Source organism: Mustela putorius, unplaced genomic scaffold (genome assembly GCF_011764305.1).
Source record: "Mustela putorius furo isolate JIRA1106 unplaced genomic scaffold, ASM1176430v1.1 tig00003845_pilon_pilon_pilon, whole genome shotgun sequence".
Lineage (NCBI taxonomy): Eukaryota > Metazoa > Chordata > Mammalia > Carnivora > Mustelidae > Mustela > Mustela putorius.
The window spans coordinates 36,938,802-36,963,210 of NW_025421998.1; the positions used below are offsets into that span (position 1 = coordinate 36,938,802).

The 24,409-nt window shown below is 38.3% G+C and overlaps 2 protein-coding genes across 5 annotated transcripts; one reads left to right on the top strand and one right to left on the bottom strand.

Moving 5' to 3' along the window:
• Positions 1-1,185: 1,185 nt before the first annotated feature.
• Positions 1,186-21,622, top strand: GNGT1 (G protein subunit gamma transducin 1). Of its 3 annotated transcripts, none has more exons than XM_045062706.1 (3): positions 1,186-1,260; positions 17,379-17,484; positions 21,109-21,622. In XM_045062706.1, exons 2-3 carry the CDS (start codon positions 17,389-17,391, stop codon positions 21,235-21,237), a joined length of 225 nt encoding a protein of 74 aa, XP_044918641.1. In that variant the 5' UTR covers positions 1,186-1,260; positions 17,379-17,388; the 3' UTR covers positions 21,238-21,622. The 3 variants fall into 3 exon arrangements, with proteins under 3 accessions (XP_044918641.1, XP_044918642.1, XP_004767922.1); XM_045062707.1 differs by having other exon boundaries at positions 17,382-17,484; XM_004767865.3 differs by lacking the exon at positions 1,186-1,260 and adding an exon at positions 17,120-17,288.
• LOC123386962 (tissue factor pathway inhibitor 2-like) lies at positions 1,262-5,645 on the bottom strand. 2 transcript variants are annotated; one of them, XM_045062705.1, is made up of 5 exons: positions 5,351-5,645; positions 4,859-5,044; positions 3,715-3,894; positions 1,964-2,134; positions 1,262-1,602 (listed from the first exon to the last, which is right to left on the bottom strand). In XM_045062705.1, exons 1-5 carry the CDS (start codon positions 5,628-5,630, stop codon positions 1,541-1,543), a joined length of 879 nt encoding a protein of 292 aa, XP_044918640.1. In that variant the 5' UTR covers positions 5,631-5,645; the 3' UTR covers positions 1,262-1,540. The 2 variants fall into 2 exon arrangements, with proteins under 2 accessions (XP_044918640.1, XP_044918639.1); XM_045062704.1 differs by having other exon boundaries at positions 4,859-5,065.
• Positions 21,623-24,409: the final 2,787 nt, after the last annotated feature.

Genomic DNA, 24,409 nt, shown 5'->3' on the forward strand with positions numbered 1-24,409 from the left:
CTATTTAGTTTCCTGGCAAAATTTTAAGGATAAACAAAATAGAATAAATGCTTTATTCTTTCTTTTAATTTATCATTTTTCAAAGTAATGAGAGAGTTCCCTAACAACCTCCAAAAGTGACCAAGGAGGTGTGTAATTTGTGTAATTATTAACTCATTCTGTATTCATTTTAATATATTCATATATATTCCAGTCATTATTTGTTTTTATGTTCATATCACCCTATTTTAGATCACTGAAAGGCCCTTAATGTTACTCTCCTGTTTTTGTGACATGATTCAAATAGCTTCCTTATTCTCTGGAATAAGATGGCCCAGGTTCATCTTATGTATTTCCTCTTCCAGACCTGGATTCAGTGATTTCTCCTAAGAACCCTGGTTCCCTGGTTCCTTCTACTGAGAAATCATATTTAGAGACCACCGTGTGAATGGGAGGTACACTTACTGCTACTGAATTGTCATTGCTTCAAGGATATTTCAGTGGGAGGGTGCAAAATACTTTTTTTTTTCCCAAAGAGAAAATAAATTTTGATTTCATGCTAATACTTATATTCCAATTTAAAATCGAAAGAGATTAATTTCTTAATTTCCATACTTTTTCACTTAACACTAAAAATCTTCTAAGGAAATAAATTCTTATATTTTCATACAGAATATATAGTAAAATGTAGCATTCTGTGTTAAGTTCAAAATAAAAATATCAGTGTTAATAACAAGACTACTAAATGCAGGGATGCTTGGGTGGCTCAGTTGGTTAAGTGTCGGTCCTGGGATGGAGCCCCATATCGGGCTCCCTGCTCAGCGGGAAGCCTGCTTCTCCCTCTCCCACTTCCCCTGCTTGTGTTCCCTCTCTCACTGTGTCTCTCTCTGCCAAATAAATAAAATCTTTAAAAAAAAATTACTAAATGCATTTCCAGATTTCTTCAGAATTTACTTGACCCTTAGATTATATCCCTTAAAAGAGAGTCAAAATACTGGCTTTGAAAGTCACCAGAAATAATTACAGATTTCTGCAGTTAGGCCATTATTTGTTATTCATTTGGGTTGAGTTGTTTTGGTTTATTTCCAGTTGTACAAGGAATGCTTTCTATTCTTTATATTTTGTTTTATTTATTTATTAATAATCCAACCTTTAAATGCAGAATAAAATGTATTTGCTGGTCCTTTTTATGATCATATGTGTTAAGAGAACATGACTATATCGTCTTTTTTTTCAGTTATGATCACTGCTGAAATCAGGAAGAACAACTCCAAGAAATGAGTGAGTCATTATTTGCTTTTATATCTTAGGTACAGCAGCAATTCAACTACATTAAAATATAGGTGAATGGTAAATTAAAAATAATCGATTCACATTTGAATAGCAGCTGGTTATGTGTAAAACTACATGAAAAAGTAACCTGTAGCAATAAAAACTGATATATAAATCATTAATGATTCATTTTCCTGTATCACCATATTATTCTTCAGATATAACCACAGAGCCAGTAGCATCCACAAGATGACATACAGGGGAAAAGGTTAAAATTACTCCTTCCAAGTTAGTTATCTTCCATGGGCAAAATAGTGTCCGGTATCTTCTCATTCTTTTCCTTCTTCACAGCTAAAGTCAACAAAATAAAAATATCACATATCTCCAGTCCATAGACTCACTTTAAATCAACATTTCCAATATGCTTACACACTCACCTCAACTATTTTTAATGATTATAAAGTCAGTTTTACTTACTATCCACTCAAGTTAATAACTTTCTACCTTTAAAATGCAAGGATACAGCTACTACCTGTTGAAGCTAGCCACTACAAGTATTTAACAAAACTGACTGGTACTAAAGTGCCATTTACGTAGAAATGGTCTAGAAATGGCAATGTGCTTTTAGGACAACGGATACATAAAAATATAATTTTGCTTATGAATTATTTATAAAGTTAATTTAAAAATTGAATAAGAAAAAATCTACTACCTTTTAGGCAAACACGTGTGCAGTCCTCTATGTTATCAAAGTTATTGTCATTCCCTCCACAGCCAGTATAGGTGAAGGCCTCACAGGCTTTGTGTCTTGGATTAAAATAATAGCGAGTTACATTACCAGAGCATTCGCCCCCATCTTTTGGACTGTAGCAAAATGATGGACCTTGATGAAAGGGAAAACAAAATTAGAAATGTAATAATACCAAAATTAATTACTGAAACTTCATTCTGAATTCAGAATATCATACCAAACCATTTAAAAAGTGTGTCTCAATTTTCAAGAAAGCTTGCATGCTCTAGTTTGTTAATTCTAAAATTTTTATAAACTGGAGAGAATTTCTTCTGAAGTTATGTCCTTGTATCATTGAATGTGTTAAGAAATTAAACCCAAAAAGCAGATACGGTCAAGTAGAAACTGGTTGTGTTTCAAGGGTTGATGTATGACATGCTTTAGTAAACTTCCTTGTGTTGGTAGATTTATTTTAAACATTTTCATCAGTTCTCCTTCCATCATTAATTAAGTATACATTTATGTAATTCCCAAGTAGTCATTGGAACATTTTTCTTTATATAAAACATTTAAGGAAACACAAGCAACAAAACCATCTTCTCATTAACTCGAGATTCTGTGTACAGGACAATTATAGAGCTTCCTCAAATCTCTTCCAGAGCAAGTTTTCCTTGTTTGTTAAATTTATGTGTCTTTCTGTATGTGTGTCTCTGCTATGCCTAGGGAGAATGCCTGTATTGCCTCTCTCTACAGAAATATTGCCCAAGTAACCTGTTATTTCAGGGACTGAGGAGGTGGGGGGGGGGATGTAGGTAAGAAATAGGAGCAGAAAAAAGAAGGATGGAGAGGTCTTTGTCCTACACTTTGCAATTACTAAAGGTTACAGAAATCTAACCAAAAACTTTAGACAGAAATTTTCAAGATTCACCATCTGAGGTCTGGATATGTTCTACTACATCCTATACACAAGTGATTCCATATAAACCTGAATTCATGGCATTCAGAATACTGTGATTTCTTTTTTAAGATTTCTCCTTTTTTTTTTTAAGATTTTATTTGTTTATTTGAGAGAGAGGCATTGAAAGAGAGTATGAGAGGGAAGAAGGTCAGAGGGAGAAGCAGACTCCTTGGGGAGCTGGGAGCCCGATGCAGGATTCTGGGATCAAAACCTGAGCCAAACTGAGCCACCCAGGTTCCCTAACGGTATTATTTATTTTGAGAGAGAGAGCAAGAGAGAGTGAAGAGGGCAGAGGGAAAGGGAGAGAGAAAACTTAATCTCCATGCTTGGGGCTTGATCCCAGGAGCCTGAGATCATGACCTGACCCTAAATCAAGAGTTGAATGCTTAACAGACTGAGCCACCCAGGCGCCCCCAGAATACTGTAATTTTTATATGTAAACTGAGAAGATGAGAAATAATCCTAAAGAAACAATCCCGAACAGGAAGCAAAAACTTAAATCATGCACAGCTTTGTGACTTTCTAGCCCTGAGAACTTGGCAAGTCATTAACTTCTGGCAGTCTGTACTCTCATATATAAATGGGGGAATAATAATAATACTACCTCACAGGAGATATATATATATATATATATATATATATATATAGTAGGTTTGATACCCTACTATATGTGAAATCATCAGAACACAAGGCATGTAATTACACATCAAAGTATTACTTTTCTTCCATCCTAAAATCTTAAATGAAACAGAAACCCCATAAAAATAGTATTTACTTTTCTTTGGTGCACAGTAGGCCATACAAGTATCCTTGTCCGGGAAACTGTTCTTATTGTTGGGACACTCGCCAGATATGAATTTTTCACATGTCATGGAAATTAGGTTGAAGAAGTACTTTCCTGTGCGTACTCCACACTGCCCCTTACTGACTTCCAACCTGCATCTATGAGGAACTTCTAGGAAAAGGAGGGCATAAAAAATGCTAGTCAAAAATTAGCTTTAGTAATACTTAGTATTACTTACTTTCAGTATTACTAATTACTAAGTTACTGAAGTAATTAGTAAGTAATACTTCCTTAGCATTACTTCAGAACTTTACTGCATTTTCAGAAACAACTGGGGAGAAAACGGTATCACATTTAGTACCGGGATAGTAAATCCCCAGAAGACTTTTCTTTCATCCAGTTATTTAGCTCTTTTTTTTTTTTTTTTTTTTTTAAGTAGCAGCCCCAGACCCGAGTCAGCCAAATACAGTGGAAACTCTCTCTGTTCTCTCAGGGTGTTCTGATTTTTCTACATAGGAACTTAATCAGACTCATTCATAGGAATACATACACATTTTTCTTTGGCTTAGTTCCTTGAATGGTGAAGTCCCATGTTTTGTTACTGGCCTTACCAGATATAATAAATATGATTAAAATGAAATAGAAACCATGATCATGGATCTCTACTATATCCCTGTACTAACCCAAAACAAGTTTGGGTGTCAGGGGACAAAAGGAAAAGTTACAGTTAGCTAAATCACACCTTAACAATAAAATCTGCTGAAAAGTTTGTCAGATTGATGGATAACCGACAGGAGGAAACAGGGCTCTCCAGGAGGCATAAAAAAAAACACATGGGTTTAGAACTAAGGAAAAAGAAAAGTACTTATGTGGTACCCAATACATCACACCCCTGCATTATTATGCCCTACGATGAACTCTTGCACTGACTCTGCACAGACCCTGAATTATGATAAATGCCACTTAGGAGAGAAATTTGTTAGCCAGTGTAAACTTGGGATTACTTTCTGGAAATAATAAGCGAGCCTTACTTAATGTTTGAGAAAATAAAGGCTAAAACTTACTGTAGAAAATGGCATCTAGGAAATGAATTTACTAGCAGCCAGGAGATCTGAGCTTGAGCAAGGCCACTTACTTTCTATCCTCCCGCAAGCTTCATCGCAGTCCTCCAAAGTTCTGAAATTGTTGGCATTGCCCTCGCAGCCTCCATAGAAGAACTGGCGGCAGCTCTGTGTGAACCTGTCGTAGTAGTAACGGGGAAGCAGGGCTCGGCAGGGCCCCACATAGGGCATCTGGAGGCAGATGTCAGCATTGTTTCCTTCTGGAGGAGCAGAAGGAGAGCCTGAGAGAGGGAAGGAGGCCTGCCACGTCTCCGGGAAGGTAGAGGCTTCCCGAGGACTTCTGTCCCTCTGCTTCCCCGCACAAGGGGAGTTGCAGAGAGAAAAGTACAAACTTCTGCAGGAGTATATCTTCCCGCGGCTCCCAGACGTCCTGTGCGACAGGGGTCTGGGGAGAGCGGGCAGAGAGAGCGGGTGCAGTCCGGAACCCAACAGTTGCAGCACCACCCCTGCTTACCCCAGGGCAAAAGCCCAGCGCAAAGAGGAGGGGTCCCTGGAACGGGCAGTACCTGGAGAGCTCTGAGCATTGACTCCCCGCCCGCTCATCAACAGGACCAACCACAGAAGTGTAACCCCTATGCCGGTCATAAAGTCCATGCTGTCCCGTTTGAGTGGCCCTCGGGGCGAGGCGTTTCTTGAATGTGCAGGCGGGAAGAGGGTGCACAAGGTCCAGTCTCCAGGCAGCCTGGGTGCCGATGCGGTGGGTGCCTGCTTTATGTAGGGTGATTGTCCTTCAGACCCCAGACAGGGGCGGAGCATGCCTGCGTGAAGCCCGGGAGGCTGATTCATGCCCCACAGGCTGTGACCTATCACAGCCCTGTGTAGGAAAGTGCGGGGGTGGGGGATGGGCGGGGGGAATCCCCACCAGGTTGAACCTGCCTCCCAAACTTTCTCCTAGCTTTGCAGGAGTGACTAGACTGGACATTATGTGAGTGATAGGAAGTTGGCAAGCTAGAGGGAAATGACCTGGGGGTGATTGCACAAGGTTCCAACTTGCAGCATCACAGGGAAGCCTGAATCTCCATGATGAAAGCACAGTGTCCAAGTATTTGAAGGCAGAGAGCAAGTGTGAAATTCAGCTGAGGAGAGCCTAATTCCTTGCAACGAATTATTAGATTAGATTCGATTAGAAAGATTAGAAAGTCAATTATGTGTATTTATTTACATTTATGCATACGTACTTCTTTCAGTCAAGATTTAATTTACATTTAATAAAAGGCTCATGATAGATCTTAAGTGTACAGCACTATTCCAGACAAGAATTAGAACTCTTGCAGCACCCCAGAACATTCTCTCATACCCTCTCCCAGTCAGTCCTTCTGATCCCAGGCAGGGGCAACCACCTACCACCAGAGTCTTGCCTGTTCTTGAAAAATGGAATCATAAAGTGTGTGTTGTTTGTACTTCTTTTGCTCCACTACTGTTTTCAAGACGCACCATGTTATTGAATAGTTCATTTCTTTTAAATGCTGAGTCCAACGTATGAATACTACAAATGTCCTGTTACTGGTCATTGCGTTGTTTCTAGTTGGAGACTGTTATGAATAAAGCTGCTTAGTCCGTACATACTTGTTTAAGCTTTAATTACTTGTGGGTAAAATATATATAAATGTTAAAAAAACTGCCACTTCTCCAAAATGATTGTATCATTTTATATCCTCCCCACCCCTCATCAGCCCTGTGTTAGTATTTGTGGCTGTGTTTTTTGAGCTGGAACTTGAAACTCCATAGGAAGGTGGCTGTAGGGGATCCCTTCCTGCCCATTCCTAATCGTCAGTGCATGAACGTTCATTGCTCCTCTGACATATTAGCCTGGGTCTGATTTTTTCTTCATACAAAACAAACTATTTATGCTTGGATTTCACATGAAATACTGAAGATACTTTTGGTGAACATTTTAATGGATTCTCTTGATGAATGTGTCTTCTTCCCCCTTTTCCTCTTGTTGTATTTAATATTCTCCAGAGAACAATTATTCCTGGCTTCTCCTGAGGACCTGGAAGGAGTTTTCAGGAGTTCCCCGTCAAAGTTTCTGAGAAACCCTATGCTCACAGAGAGTTAATAGTCCGGGACATTTTGCACACTAGATCCCTTGTGCCAGTTTTCAGTTATTCTGATGTCATGCCGTAGAATCCTATTCCTAAGAAAACTAGCCTGTCCCGGAAATATTCAGTGTTCACTGATGCTGTCAGGTTACCAGATATCTATGATTAACAGTCCAAGATGTGAGGACAAATGTTTAACAACCAGCTCTCAGGAGGGGAACTTAGAAGTGTTTGCTGATTTGTATAGTCTACTGATTTCCATGGTTTGTCAGTACTCCCGATACGGCCAATTTCAAACAACCAGAACTGGAAATAGATAGGTACAATCAGTTCACTGGAGCTGGCATGCACTGGCTTTAGCATGTGAGCCACTGCAACAGCCAGCTGTTTTGGAAAGACACATTCATAGGAGAATCAGATGAGCCCTTCCCAAACGTTAAGAGAGAAGGAAAGTTTTACCAAACAGCCAGTATCACTTTCAGGAGAAAAGTTAATTCAGCTTCAAATTTTCATTCTTCTGAATATGATTTTCATTCTTCTGAATATGACTAAATATATCTCCCATGTGGACTAAAATAAATTCAAGGACTGATTCAAACTTGCCATTCAGCATTGACTATTGTCATTTTTGTTCTTTGTTCTCATGTGCTGGTACTTTTTAATCATCTTTAAGCTTCATATAAAAAGAAGAATCTTATATTAGAGGAGGTGATTTTGGAAAATTGCAGGATGCAATGGGAAAATGAATTTTATCCCTTGCTCCTTTGGACAGTCACATAAACTCTCTAAGCCTTGGTTTCCTTATCTGTAAAATGGATAATGAGTGTATTTTTACATGCGTGTTGTGAGGATTAAAGGACAAGGGCCTCAGCACTCAAAAAGATAGGCTTCAGTGCCTTATACACAGGCACAGGATCCAGACAGATTGTCCATGTTTTGAGTCCAATTGAGAGTCTTGGCCCAAAACATTAAGATGGAACTACAGCCAGGAAAGAGCAACATGAACTGGCCTCGTAGGATGAAAGCCTGTGACATTGCTCTCATCAGCTCTCCTCTTTGGCTGAGCTCTGTGGTGCCATCTCTGCCTAGGAAGGTGTCACACAATCATATATAACTTTGGGATGGTTTCTTCTGGGGGAAATGAGCTTAGGGTTCTTTGAATCAGAGCAGAGGCCTTAGTCCTAGTAAGGACACAGGATGCTGCATTCCCATGGAGGGGAAGGAGAATGGGGAAAGGGCCAAAATCAGGCCGTTCACCCCCCAGGTGTAGAGTCTATGGACACAGGGAAAATTCATGTTCAGAGGCACTCAAGAAATGTTAATTACCTTCCTTTATTCTATGCCAAATCAGGTGCATCTTTCACATCCCTGTGACCACTGAGCAGAGACAGGGAAGAAGAATTCAATAAATGGGGCCAGTTAGAAGTTTGAGATGATCAGGCCAAGTTATCAGGAAGGAAATTATGCCTCTTAATTGCAAACCACTTGAGTATCTTTATATCCATGAAAAACATATCTTCCAATGTAAGGGGAATCTAAGTTTTCTGGGATTATTTTAAATTACTGAATTCATCTTTAGCATCATGTGGAAGGAGCCATGTGATCTCAGCAACCAGCCTCCATAAGGATGTCACAGTACTTCCATATCCTTAAACCAGTATCTAGGCCAAAAGTTTACCACATAGCAAAGGAAAAGAAGTCCTTTACCCAAAGTCAACAGGAAGTGGAAGGCTGGAGGGAACCACAAAGAACAGTCACCCAGATTGATTTGTCATTGTTACACCAAGTATTAACTTTAGTGGCTGTGGCTAAAAATAGAGTTTCAAAATAGTTCGGAGTTCTGTGAAATAAGGCATGGAGTTCTTATAATCTGAATGTTGAAGGAACTATAAATATTCTCCATTCCACTATTTTCATTTTACAGAATTCTGTATTGAGATCTTGCCATGTTTCCTTACCTTCGTTGTTGACAGAGCTGAAGACTAGTTCTTGGTATTCAGCCCTGTATTCTTCCTTACATCCCCGTACCTGGACTCCTTTTACTGCACGGAGACCTCAGAGTGGAACGTTAAATATCAGAATGAAAACACACGGAAGCTTCAGGAACACCTGTGCGTGTGTCAGATCCTTGCTTCTAGGTCTTTCTCACCATCTCCCACATGCCCTCCCCCAAAATGGAGACTAAGTTGATTTGGAACACATTAGTTCCTAGAAGTCCCAAGTCTCAAGTAAGATGTTCTATCTTCTGAGAGCCACACAGGCTTGGACGGTGATTATGAGTTTAACAAGAGGATTAAGACAGATGGTCTTCCTCCCTGTCAGACACCTCAGAGAGAAGTGGCATGTCTAGCTCATAAATGAATGAGGTGAATTAACTGAACCGGTGATTTGGGGATATATATTATATATCATAGTCACTTATTGATTAACTCCTCAATAAGCAAAATTCTTGCTGCATGTTAGCGAAGTCCCGTCAAAATAAAATCTGAAGTGAGTCCATCTGGCACGAACAAGAATTTTACACGTTTGATAAGAAAGGCAGTTCATCTCTTCTGAGAGATTAGGGATCACGAGGATTTTGTTCAAGTTTAGGCAACTCTTTCACCTGCAAGGTGTTTTTCTAGCGAGTTGGGTCACGTAGGAAATGTTTACTCTAGTGCGCCCTCTGTCGTATAGAGAGTGCATCTGTGAGCAGTGTATAATAAGGTGGAACAGGTTAAGAGGATGAGACATTCCCTGTGCCTAATTTTATTATTCTTGTTCTCCTTAGGGGAACGAGATAATAGGGTATTTAATGTGTCTCTTACCGTGATCATTTCTTCATCCATATATTTTAAAAATAAGCAGAATTACTATTTAATACGTGCCAAACCTTCTGCTAGGCGTTTTGGAATTCAAAGACAAATACATATAGGGATCTCCTAGTATAATAGAGTAGAAGAGTAGACATCACAACCCAACTGCAATATCGCATTTTCAGTACAATATTAAAGATATGTACTAGGTTTTATGGGATTATAGAGGAGGAAATAAAATTTTGGTAAGAGCTCAGTTCAAAACAAAAGCCAATCCACACAAACATATCTAACATTGTAACTTTTATGCCTGCGGGACAGAGACTCATTCCTTAAAACAGCTGCTTGCTTAGGTCAGTTGTTTTTTTTTTTTTTTTTTTAGGTGTTGTGATTCTAGCAAAGCATTGCCTTCTGTAGAAAGGCAGAATCTCAAAAAAAAACCCCTTTCTCTTCTACCTAGATGTATGTTCATCCAGCTATCATGCCTACTTAAGAGGCAAACCATCTTTTCGCTTACTCACACTGCTGCATACTTAACTATGTAGGGCACCCAAAATGTTGGGACAAAGTTTGGACTATTTTATCCAAGACTTTCCTAGCACAGTATGGCTTCACCACCACCTGCCCAGAATTCTAGCCTGGGCTACTAATCCACCAGAGAGTGGCATGTCAAGAAGGGAGGAGAGACATAGAAAATTGCCCCTAACTCCTGTATATCATGTGGGAATAGCAAGCACTATAATAATGAATATGATGTTTATTGAGAGTTTACATCTCCCACAATCACCACTGAGGGTGATACTTTATGCTTCCCACTCTGCAAATGAGCACCGAAACTTAAGGTGAATATATGATGGCGCCATGTCTATACAGTTAGTTCAGGCCATTGGAATCCTGATCCACTGGTCTCATTCCCTGTACAAATGTATTTCTCTTACATATTAGTGGGGCCCGAAGTCGGGTTTATTATATATAACATGTGCTCATGACCTCAGTTCAGTACCTGGACAGCTAGATTACAGACTTCCTTTTCACTCAAACATGAAGTTTGTAATTGAGAACAAACAGATCACTGCAATTTAAATACATTGCTATAATGCTCTAAGAGAAACACCTGCCAAAGTTAATAATCAGATTAGAGGATTGAGAGAGTTAATCACTAAATCCTTATTTTCAGGGTTATATATAGCAGAAAGTAATGGAGCTTGACCTTTCAAGTATAAAGACACTCTTTCTTACAAAAATATTGTCCTTTCTTTATACCTTAGCCCAAATCTCATGTTAGTTATACAATACTTACTAACGTGTCTGTCATAAACCGTGCATATGCTCGTTTATTCTAGTTTTATATAGAAAAGCGTTCATCTCTTAAGTCAAACAGGAGGGGCGTCCAACCTACCATTTGGGGGCAGGGGGAGGCCATAGTTGCAGTTTGAAAGGGCAATGTATCTCCTAAGACTCTTACTATTTCTTTGGGGGTTCGGTGTATCTCTCTTGGCTACTAGCCAAGGAAGAAACTGAGTCAAACTAAAAGGTGTTATTGGAAGAGAGTTGACTACACTAGCATGGACTAGGTCTACTGAATGAGCCAGAGAAGTGTGAACTTCCTTTTGGTCAGCAGGATGTCTGGCACTCTCTTTCCTTCCCTTACAGTAGAAGGCATGCCCTGGTCGAACCAGACACCTACACTGTAGCTACTGCCCTAGGTCCTTTCACCTCTTGCCTTCTAGAGGACTTGACTCCTCTCACTCCTCTGTAACATCCGTTCTTTCAATAGTTTCCATTTCTATCTCTGATTTTTTTTCCCATCCCAAACTTAAAGTTCATATTTGACTTTCCACCCCTTTCTTGTTAGAGCCTTATTTCATTGCTCCCTTTCCCAGCAGAAATCTTATCTTCACTATCTGCCTCCACTTCCTCATCTCCCCCCACCCCATTGCACTCTGATTCAACTTCCACATTGGGAAGAGGAAGAACAGGAAGTGCTCCCATCAAGGGCACCTCATCCTATTGCCACATCTTACTGGACCTCTCAATTCATACAACATCCAAAGCTGTTGCCACTGAGGTCACCAGGGACCATGTTTTTCCATTTCAGCAGTATTTAACCATTTCAGATTCTTCCTCACTCTTGGAATGCTTTTCTTTTAGTTTTTAGTTTTTCCACATTCTTCTGGTTTCCCCTACTTAGTTGACTATTCCTTCTCAATCTGTCCTTCTCCTCTACCTGCCCATTAAAAGTGGAATGACTCAAAGTTCAACCTTGAGAACTCCTTTCTAACTGAACTTTCTTCTTATGCGATTTTAAGTGTACACACACACACACACACACACACACATATTTGTGTATAGTCTTTACCTCAGCTCTGAATTCCAAATGCTTACATCTTCTAAATATCTCTACCTGGATATCCAATAGACATCTCAAATATTATATTTCTTTTTTTTTAAAGATTTTATTTATTTATTTGATTACAGAGATCACAAGTAGGGAGAGAGGCAAGCAGAAAGAGAGGAGGAAGCAGGCTCCCTGCTGAGCAGAGTGCCCGATGTAGGGCTGGATCCCAGGACACCGGGATCATGACGTGCGCCGAAGGCAGAGGCTTTACCCCACTGAGTCACTCAGGAGCCCCTCAAATATTATATGTCTTAAACTGAAATCTTGACCATATGCCCCAATCTTCCTTCTTTCTGTCAGTGACACTTCTACTTAGACTTTCAAGTCCAAAACTGTGGAATCACTCTTGACATCTCCCATCTTTTCATCACCCAATCCATCAATAGTCCTGTCAATTCTATCTGCAAATCACATTTTTAATCTGCCCTATTTCCTTATATCCGTGGCCACCAATATTGTTCAAATCCACCTGTTCTTAAGGGACTCTTCCGTTACGTTCTTCCATAAAATCCCAGTTTCCGCTGTAGTTACCCTTCAACCCCACACACCTCACTTTTTTCAAAGTAGAATCTGAACCCTTCATTGGCTCCTCACTTTATTCCTTACCACTCCTCTGAGTCACTCTACGTGACTTGGCTACTGTCTCCGTTCCTGACCTCACCCCATCACTCTCCTTCTATCTTACTCTACTTGTTACATAGTGTTTTCTGTTCTTGTACAACAAATTTGTTCCCACATCCTGCCCATTGCATGAGCTGTTCCCTCTGCTTAGCCCTCCTCCTTGCATGAAATGCTTGTCTACTGACCTTTACTGTCTCCTTCTGGACAGTCAGTCCCGCTGACTACTTCTAATCAGTCTAGATGATGTTGCTTCACATCCTAGTCCTCCTTATCACGAACTATAGCATTTATCAGTTTAAATCGCTATGTTTATTCATTTTGTTTCACTTGTCTGATCCTTTGACTATTACGTAAGCTCTGTGACAGCAGGAAGCTTTCCTGTTGTAGTCACCATTGTTTCCCAGTGCTGAGAGCTAGACTTATGGAAAGTAGAATCTTATAAGTGTCTGTGGAATAAACAAATTACTTATTATACCTCCCCTAGTACTTATCACAATTAATATATGTTACATTTTATCTTGTTTATTGCCTTTCCCCTTCATTAGAATGTATGTTCCTCATGAGTAACATTTTCTGTATTTTTTTTCTGTTCTACCCTCAAGCATCTAGAATAGAGTCTAGAACATAATAGTCCTCAGTAAATGTTTGTTGGATGAATGAATATGTTAGCTATTTTTATAGTCCTAAGTATAATGTAAGATGGAAAAGAATAGTACAAGATAAGAAAATTTATAGCCCTATGATTGCAAATTTACTGTAAATAATATAGTGGATTTGTTTCTGAAAACAATGTGTCAAATGGAATGTTTATAAATCAAAATATTTAAAGTGTGTTAGCAACATTTCTATTTCAAAGAATGTGTGATTTATCTTCTGTATAAAACAGGGGACTTCTAAAAATAATTTTAATAATTTCCACTAATACAGATTTTGTAAGTTCAATATTTTGTCGAGTTGCCTTACTTCAAAATATGCTTATCTATATAATGTGTAAAAACAAATAGAAAACAGGTAGCTTTTGATCTTTATACTAGCCCACTTTAATTCTTGAATAGATTAACAAGAAAACTATGGACAATATTAGTGAGACACTTAAGCTACTCTAAATCTTTCTATCTTCTCTACATCCCATACTCGCACCCACAAAACCCCTGAAAACCATAAACAACCTGACATATTTTCAAAAAGCCCTGGGAGGGGCGGTATTGCCTCCCACAGAGAACCCCTGCTCTATGAATGGGGTACAGCTCTGAGGTACTTTTTCCCCCTTCTTATCTCTTTACTTTGTTGGACCTTACCTCCTCTGATAGTAGGCAAGATGGAAGAAGTAAAAGGGCAAATATCTTCTACTTATAGGGGTAGGTAGCACCCCCCCCATGAATTAGCTATAATTGCGCCTTAGCTTGTTGGTCTGAGTCTTCAGTCCTTCTCTTTTATATTCTGGTGGAAGGGGGATAAGGATGCTTGGTAATAGTGCCAGTAATATGATCTAGCCCCTCTGAGAACTTCCCATGTAGAGGAGGCTCAGTTGGAAGCTTTCAGCTGCCCAGAGATTAGGGCCAGGGGTGGGGGGGATAGGACAGAGAGGCTTAGTGCCCCTTTTTTTCAATTCTGTACTTTCTTCCTGTGTAATTCTAAAGTGTGACACAACAAATCTATGCTTTTACACTTATTTGGGAAGGGTAACAGAAGTGTGTTGGATTTGAAAACACCCCAGACCAAAAACCAAGCACCTGTGTTATAGCCCAGCTCTGTTGCCACCCCTTTTATGATTTGGGTCACTTCAACTGTCTGGACTGCCTTTACTTCATCTGTAAAATGGGTTTAAGGATGATTGGATGATGTCATATCTGAATTCATTTAAACCCTTCAATGCAACTCTGAGCCTTGGGACTCCATGCAGACAATATACACTGCCCTTTCTTTGGCTGGCTGTCTTTGAAGGAAGTTAGAGTTTTGATCCTCACTCTTTGAATTTTCTCATGTAAGTCCCATGGCATCAAGTTTGGCAAGCATTCCCTCATCTTCTAAGATTCGCCTCCACCAAATGAAATGTGTTTTGCTTAAAGTATTATTGAATTTTAGAGTTCAGAGATCATTTGTTAGTAAATTGGTGTTACATACTTTGTACTTTTTTCTATGGCTAGGTGAATATTTATGACATAGCTTGCTAGTGACTGTATCTACACCCCATGATTCTCTTTTATATATTGAACAATGGGCAGGAGTAAGGACATAAAAGTTGTGAAAGACTTAGATGCTCTTATAAAAGTCCTTATAACCTTTTGTGTCTTAGATTTGTCAGAATCAGTGCCTAAGACAGGGATCCTTGTCCAAGTGATTTACCAAGGATGAGCTCTCACAAGAAATCTCTGAAGGAAGGTAGAAAGCAAGATGAAGCAGAGGTTAAGCAAAGGTATAGTCTCAGATGTCTAGCATATCCTGACTCCATGGGGAGCTCTGGAAGGTTCTCAATTACAGGATTTTTCAGCCCAGAGGCACCCCCTGAACTGTTACAACCTCACTTCAGCTAGCCCTACACTAAAGGTCACTCACAGGGGCCAATTGAAACCATAATCTCCCAGACATCACCAGTCGAAGTCGTTGCCATCAGCCAAGAACAAATCCATGCAGAAGGCTTGCCCTTGGCAGTCAACATGTGCACCTCTGGGAAAATGAACACCCCACTCTGGAAAGGGAAATCTAGGAAGGGCACCAACAGCATCTGCTACCCATGATATTAAGGGACCCAAATCATGTCCACATGATATCCCTAAAGAGCACTTATAAAGCCACCTATCAGCGAGTGCCATGTAAGATATCCGATTTTGAAAGTCTAGAGGTGCAGAATAAGTGGGTAACCCAACTAACATGTACTGAGCACATATTCCGTGCCACATACCGTTATGTAATATTGATCCCTCCCAAGACATCTGCAACCTACATAATCATATTGCTCTAATTTCCTAGTGAACTGAGGCACAGAGAATTTAAGTAACTTGATCAGGGCCACACCCCTAGCAAGAGTCAAAGAGTGATCATTGTCAATAACATGGTAGGGATTCTCTAAAACAGAGAAAATTAAATTCTAAGCCCTATTCCAAATCAAAACCTCTTCAATTGGGCTCATATTTTAACAAGTTCCTAAAGCGATTCTTATACACACTGAAGTGTGAGAGTCATTGCCAGTGGAATTAGTTTTTCAAGATGGAGAAAAAATGTGCCAAGGATAATCTCAACCACTAAAAATGATCAGCAGATGTAGATTTGCTTGTGAATGGTTACAGATAGTCTGAATGCAGTTAAGAAGGAAGGGGAGAATGAATATCTCCCTCAAATACCAAACAACAATTACACAATTACACAGGTTGAAGAACAATCTTTTTGTGTCATATTGTTTGCTAAATTAAGAACAGAGAAGCAAAAATAAAAAGGTAAGAGAAACATTGACTTTGGGTCCTCATAGAGTGTTCTTTTCTATATCTGTGCTGGCATATTTAGGCATTTGCCCCTAAAAATATGTGAAAATGTCTGTTTCCCAAAGAAGAAGAGTCCATTATAAGATCGAGAAGGGAAATAGTATTTCCTCAAAGGTTTTGGAAATGATAACACTATATCACTATAAGGAAATAAGTTAATTGCTCATAAATTATTAGCAGAGTATTTGTATATAAATATGCAATGTTTTGTTCGCTGAAATAACATGTGACCTAAATATGTCTACTTTCATAAAAATATCTCATTATAAAAACTGGACCAGGGAGACAAAGTAGAAAAAAAGAATACAAAAAAAGGAGAGGTTTTAAGTGCGATGTCACTTAACTACAATGAAATACTTTCCATTTTGCATATGGGTACCACCAGCTACTGCACCATTTTCCCCCGTTGCCCATTGATCTAATTAAGGAAAAGAGATTGCTGAGAGTGCAGAAGATCCTTCTTTTATGATGTCCAACAGTATGCCCACTATGTCACCTTTAACCTGATATGTTTGGTCATGATTGCTTTCCAGTGCATTGTGACGGTTACACAGAACTTCCTGGTATTGTTTAGAGAGAAATTCTAAGTAACATGCTTGTTTCTGATTAATGAGGTTGTTTGCTATATCTCCACTCTATTGTTTCATATTACAACCTGCTATTTGTAAAGAACTTATAGTAACAGTTTGTGTATAGTTCTCTGTTAATACCAGATTACTCTAGCATTTTAGAGGATTAATCCAGTCCTCAGAATGACCTCAGGCTCATTTAAATGGTGTATATCATATAATGGAGAGTTTTGGTGTTGAAGATTGAGTGTTGGAAACACAAATATTTACACTATACAAAAAAAACAACAATAAAACAAAACAGAGAAAAGGAGGAGCTTTGGATGTTTAAGACTGTATGCTGACTAAACTGATCTCTCCCACATCCCTACAAACCTACTAGCAGGTGGTTAGAGTCAAATGCTTGGTTTAATCATATTAGTGAAGATTATAAAGAAGCTTTAAAATTGCAAGGCTAGTGTGCAGTGCTGGAATTGTTCAGAGAGCATTCGTAAGAAATCAGTTATCCTAGAAAGCTGAAACAAAGAAACAGTTCCCTTAGTAAGTTAAGAGCAGAGGGAGGGACTGGCTAATATTGACCTGAACCATGTCCAGAAATTTGGTGTATGTATGAACTGTCTCTTTTTTCAGCAGGCAAAAGATGCCAGTGATCAATATTGAAGACTTGACAGAAAAGGACAAATTGAAGATGGAAGTTGACCAGCTCAAGAAAGAAGTGACCCTGGAAAGAATGCTGGTAAACCATTGCTCCCTTTTGAATTTTATTTTAAACTATAGATATGGTAGGACTGCCAGGTGAGGACCTGTCACAGGGGAGCAGAATTTGCCACCCCAAACAAAATATATTTCCTTAACATAAGTATTGTTTTAGGCTGGTTATTTTTAAGAAATAGCAGGTAGGAGAATATCTGAAAACCAAGTAGAAGTCGTCCTTTTGTAAGAGACATTTACAGTTATAAGAGAAGTCTCCATTTATAAAGTCTCCCTCTCTGTACCAGGAAGAGAAGGATGACTCTAAAACTCTTATTAGGAGAGAAGGCAAGGACTTAAATGCACTTGAATTAAGTGGGCTTTTGATGACTGCTTTTCCTGAAAACCTCCCATAACTGGCCTTTCTGTCCCCAAACCCCAACATTTTTTGTCTTCAGCTGGAGATGGTATTTAAGGGGGTGTCCTGGGCCATTTTGGTTTTCCTGGATCTCTCCCATGTACAAAGGAGGTATACATGCTATTAAATTTTGGTGTGTTTTTCTCCTGTTAATCTGCCTTTTTCATTAGCAGGAGTGTCTCAATTAAGAACCTTAAAGAGTAGAGGGAAAATGATTTGTCCTCCCCCACACCATTCACTAGAGAGTCTCAATGTAGCTAGAAATGAATTGTTCAGGTAAAAATGCATTAGAGAATAAGAAAATTAATAATCATAATTATCTCTTGATTCAGACTTTAAATGGAAGGTTTCGCAAACTATTTTCCATGGGCCAAATCCTTAGACTGTTTTTGTATGACCACAAAACTAAAAATGTTTTTCTGTTTTCATAGAATTGTTTTAAAAAAGAAGGAAAGAGAGGGAAAGAAAAAGGAAACAAAGAAAATGAGACAGAGACCATGTTTTAGTTCAGCAGTAAAATGAAGCAATGCATACATAGGCATTTTATTTTTCTTTTTCTAAATTGATGTTTCTTTTTATTTAATGTAATACTTTGATGTTTAAATACTTTTAGCCAAGACCTCATTTCCGCCAGCACTGTCATGGCTGGTAATGAATGAGTACACGCTATTCCTTCTTTGCAAATAAAAATGAGTTCAAGCACAAGAATTTGCTCATTCCTCCTAAAAACATCTGACAGATCTTGGAAATGGTTACCAAGAGTTCTCTGCCATTAAAAGGAGAGGCGTGGCAAAGGAGTAAAAGTTTCCTCCAAACAAACAGTGACTAAAGCTTGGAAAATGTAGATATGTATTTTAGATTTTTTCATTTTAGGAAAGTAAGTAGAATAAAACTCCTCTATGAGTGATAAGAGTATATTTTATATTTTTTCCAAAACACATTTTATCAAGCCAAAGCAGAAAAGGAATTTGTATTATCTTCATACTTTGCTCAAGACCCTTATTCCCAATAAATATTGGAATTTTGGCTTCTTTGACATTTATAATAGTCTCAAACTTCTCTTTTGCCCTTTCCGTACAGGCAAAACATATTTTTCTATAAAAATAAAATTAAATATATACACAGCACAAAAAGCTTGGAACATACAACAGAACAGTTAAAATCTTTATATTTGGGGGAAAATAAAGGAAATTTATTTTTTCTTCTTGACTTGAAACATCCAAATGCTGTTTCATTATTTATTTCCTTAGAATTGTTGTTTGAAAGGCAGTTGGATCATATTCATGTTTATTATTCGTTTGTGGCCAGCTTATCTGGGATTTTTTATTTTGGGTGAACATCACATACATCACCATCTAGCAGGTTTGGGGGTTCCTTTTCCCTGCTACTCAAAATCTCCTTGCTTTTGGAAGTCAAACTAACATAATACCAGACTGCCAAAACTAAACACACACACACACACACACACACACACACACACACACACACACACATTTTAGATACCAAACCTATAGTTTTGACACAGGCTGGCATAAAGTCCTTCTCAAACGGTTCCAGGGGATAGACACTGGAACCACATCCCTGGTTCAGATTCTGGCTCTACAACTTTCTCCCTGTGGAATACTCACCTGAAATATTGTCTATAAAATGGGAATAGTAACAGCATCTAATTCAGAGGGCAGCTGGGAAGCATAAATGTGATAATGTATTTAAATCTCTGAGAGCAATACCTAGGACATACCAAATGCTTTCTACTAATTTTTATTACTTTTTAAATAATTATTTGATGTCTGTGAATCAGAATAGTTCATACTATTCTGCTATCAAGGTGCTAGTATTGTCAGAAGACACAACTCTTTGCACCCAGTTTTTAAAGCTGACAGATTTGCAATTGAGCACATACACTCACATAGGATTTTTAGGTAATTTATTGCTCTTTATAGCCTCAGATCCTAGTTAGACATTGTCAAAACCAACCCTTCGCTGACTCTAGAATTACAATACCTCTATTCCTGACACCCAGTTGGGGCCAAAATAGCTGGTGTTTGGAGGAACGGGGGGAAAAGTGAACCTAAATCTTAATTTTGAATTTTGAAAAGAAAAAAATGTGAATCTAAATTACTGCATATTTCAGAATTGTGTATAAACTACGAGTATCCTCATATGAAGGAGACATCTGACCAAGGCCTTGCCCCAGTTAGAAATGATGTTTCCTAATATGTAGATAATGAACTTGCAGAGTTATAAAGTAATCTTAAGTCTTATGTTTAGTGTTGCTGGAAATTTGCATACAAAAATGATATAAATATTTTATTTAAAAAAACAGTGAATTAGTTAGAGAAGTTATGGAATGGCCACCTAATGGACTGCCAGAAATGAAGTAGTTTCATGTTAATGTCATGAACAGTAGAATAAGTGAAAAGGAAATAAGTTGAACATTAAAAGAAATATTTTGAGCTTGTGTGGATATGCATGTTTATATGTGTATACACAGATGCACACATTTATATTTCTATGTGTTATAGAACATTGACTCTTTCTAAAAGGTGTATTAAATGGCACATGGACCATTTAAGCTCTGGCTGAATCCATTAAGTTACTAAAGCCTGATTTTTCATAAAGCCATTGCTATAATGGTAGATGAGTGAAGGGCAAGCTCATAAACAAAAATAATGATTTAGTTCAACAAATACATGTTTACTGAGCACCACCTAAATCCAGTCTCTGTTCTGGATGCCAGTGATACACGTGAACAAGTCAGCCAAAGGTCCTTGACTGGAGCTCATGATCAATCATTGTAAATGAGTTTAAAATAAAATTATATGTGTATACTTCTGAGAATTCAGGAGTGGTGATAAGCCTAGAATTTAAAAATTATTCATTCCCTTCCACCTTTACAGGTCACATTTCTGGAATGAGGAAACAGATTTAATCAATCTTTACTCTGGTGACCCTGGTGATCTCTGTGGCCAGCTGTTTTCTGATCCCTGTTCTGATCTCCTTTAGAGAAGCTGGAGGCAGTATCTCCTGAGAACCCTTAGCTGAATCATGGCCAAATGGTTCTCCTTTACCTGAAGATATCCAGGACAGGAAAAAAGAGCAGCTATTTTTTTTCTTCTCTCCTAGAAAATACATATGCAGTGGTGGAAAGCAGAACACATCAAAAAGAACACAGAAATTATAATACATTCTTGGATTCTGCAGTATTCTGTATTAAACAAAATGTGTCATTTCTTTCTCCTTCCCTTTAAGGTCTCCAAATGTTGTGAAGAAGTAAGGGATTATGTTGAAGAAAGATCTGGGGAAGATCCACTAGTAAAGGGTATCCCAGAGGACAAAAACCCCTTCAAGGAACTCAAAGGAGGCTGTGTGATTTCATAAGAAAAAAAAAAAAAATTCCATGGAATAACTTGAGCTTTAATGACAGTACTAATTTTTGGTCATCTATAATAATACTGTTAAGCATGTACATAACCTTTTGATTTGTAAGTACAAACTTTTAATAAAAAGTGGGATGTGATAATGCATAAATCTGTTTTTCTTAAGGTATTTAACACAGAGTTTAGCACATAACTGGCAATAACTATTGATTGACCCCTTTCTTTAACAATGACTGCTATGGAGACAACTGGTTGGCTCAGTCAGTTAAGTGTCTGAATTTTTTATTTTGGCTCAGGGTCATGCTCTCAGGGTCGTGAACTTGAGCCCTACCTTGGGCCCCACTGTGGGCATGGAACCTGCTTGGGATTCTCTCTCTCCTTCTCCCTCTTCCCATTCACACTCTCTCTCTCTCTCTCTTTCAAAAACAAACAAACAAAAACAAAAAACCCAAACAAGCAAAAAACAAACAAACAAAAATACTATGTTTCATGAATGAGTCTATATTATTCTGGTTGCCAATATATAGTTTTCTGTTTCTTAACTTCTCTTTCAACACTACTAATATTTTAACAGGAGGAAATTTTATGCTTAGCCTTATATGCTTTCCAACCTTTCTCTTCCTTTGTAGAGTTAGGAACTCTATTCTTTTGATTCTATCTTGAAGATCTATCTTGACAGAATGTGTACTCTGAAGATTTTCACTGTGGATGTTTCATTTTCTGTTTCTTTTGCTCTCTCAACCCCCAGGCAGCAGTGATGGTTTTAACATAACCTCTTCCTACATTCTTACCATTTTTACTTGTTACCAGTGATGTAACTTTTTACCACAATACCAAATGGATCAAAAGGCATTCTGTGGTCATGGAGACAGCAGATTTAACCAGCACCAGAGTAAAGGTTATAAGAAGACAGAGAGTTCGGACTCTGGCATTTTACTGCCTGACTTTGGATGAATTACTTACTCTTTCTAAATCTCAGTTTCTTCTCCTGTAGGATAGGAATAATATGGTCCTATCACCTTTTTCATGGGGAGCTACATATTACATTTGGGGGATAAGGGCACTCAGCATAGTACCTGGCACATAGTAGCAACATCCAGTAAGTATTAACTAGTCGTGTTGCTGAGAAAGAAACTAGATAAATATCCAGAACCCTTTGAGAGCCAAGCATTCCATTCCATCCTATCTTGAAGAAAACTCTCACCAGTATAGCCCTTTTTTCTATAACAGTCTTAAGAACAAAGTGATAGAAAAATAGCTGTCTTCTGTATCATCTTGCTAATCAGTTTCCTCCTGGCATCTCACCAAGTTGACATAAGCCAAATTTCACTACCTTTGTGCTAAAAACTGAGAGATAATTTGCCTCTCATCTGTAACAAATGATGAGTGCTGATTACTGCAACTTGGAAACTGTTTTTGTTGTGTTTCCTTGTTGCTATCTCACATTTACAGTGCTATTTTTGGGTTTGTCAGTGATCAGAATACAAGGGAATGCTAATTGATTGTCATCCTTTTTAAGAACAAGAATTATCTATTATTTGGTCTGGAAGGGAATCTTAAGGTGGTCCCAAGTTTAGCACCTAGCACTGTCCTTTCCACTCTGGCCGTAGTAAATGCTCAACAAGGATCAAGGTTGCACGCTTGTCCAACCCCTTCATTTTGAAATGGAGGAAATCCAGGCTCAGAGAAGTGAGTTGGCAAGTTTCTCGGGTCCAGACTCTGGATCTCTAGCTGAATGGTTAACACCACACTCTACCACATATCAAATATGCTTTGAGTATTAAGAGATTCCAGGATAAACTATTGGAGTTTATCTTTTTCCTCAGGAGACACTATTTTCCATTTAAAACTGCAGAACTCCTTTCCAGCCACACCCTTAGCCCTTCCTATCTCCCTGTTCCGCTCTCTTGTCTCCCATAGCACCCGTCACCATCTAGCATCCCATACACCTCATTGCATTATTTGTTTAATTGTGGTCTGTCTCAAAGGTATTTCTGTGTGCAATTTAGTGCTTATTACATGGTCCATTTATCTTTTTTCCCCCTGACTAAAAAAAGTATATAACAGAATCTTGGCTATGGCATTTAGTAACATGTATGGTCCTAACTACATCTCTAGTTTTATCTAACACTGGAAATGGATTTGGAAGGCAGGTGATTCTAAGTGAAAACCCTGGCTTGTTTAATTTCTACTTCAACTCTTTGAACATCACTTTTGTTTGTTTATTTGTTTGTTTTTTTGTTTCTTTTCAAAATAAAATGAGAAACTGGAATGGATTCTTATATGAAAATTTAAAGTCACTTAGAACAGATATAGATAAAAACCTAATCAATGTCCTTTATTACAATAGACCTGGAGACTTCCTGTGGTCAACAAACTTAAGTATTAAATGATTCCCAACATGACAACCCATTTCCCCACCTTCTGCAGTTCTATCAGACTGATCTCTCCACCTGAAATGTCCCTCCACTCTAACTCATTTCAGCCCTTGGAAATCCTTCTTCTCTGAGGCTCCCTATAAATTATCTCCTCTGTCCCTCACTCCAGCCCAAGAGAATTCTGCAAAATCTTTTAACTCACTTAACATTCCCTTGCTTTCTTTTAATATAGTCTGTATGGTTGTGTTACTCTCAAATCTGTGTTACAAATTTCCCAAGCCAGAAGCTCTGTTCATCTTTGAAACTGCTATAACAACTCTTAAATTGTCTCTACAATTTAATTGAGTTAATAAGTGTTCAATTAAAAGCAGGAAGGATGGTAGTTTTTATTTTGGAGAATTCAAAATTCTTATTAGCTTAACTAAGGAATGAATCAACAGTAGGGTAACATTTTTGTTGCTTTAAAATACAGACTGTCTGCAGGAGTTGGAATAAGATAAAATTCATAGAAAGGAATACAGAGAAAGATGGTCTAGGAAGAAGATTGTGAAGTCATGACTATCCCACAGGATACACAGTTGCAACAGTGAGTGATTTTTTTTTTCCCCCGGAATTTATTTCGGGGCCACAGATTATTAGGTTAAAATGAATGAGATAAGACTATAGGGAAACAAAAAATGTTCTAGGCATAGCCTTAACATTTGGCTCATCCACAGAATTTCCTGGTACCAGTAATGAGAATAGGTAAAGCATATATTACATACTTACTGTAATATATCATTTGAGATACTTGCA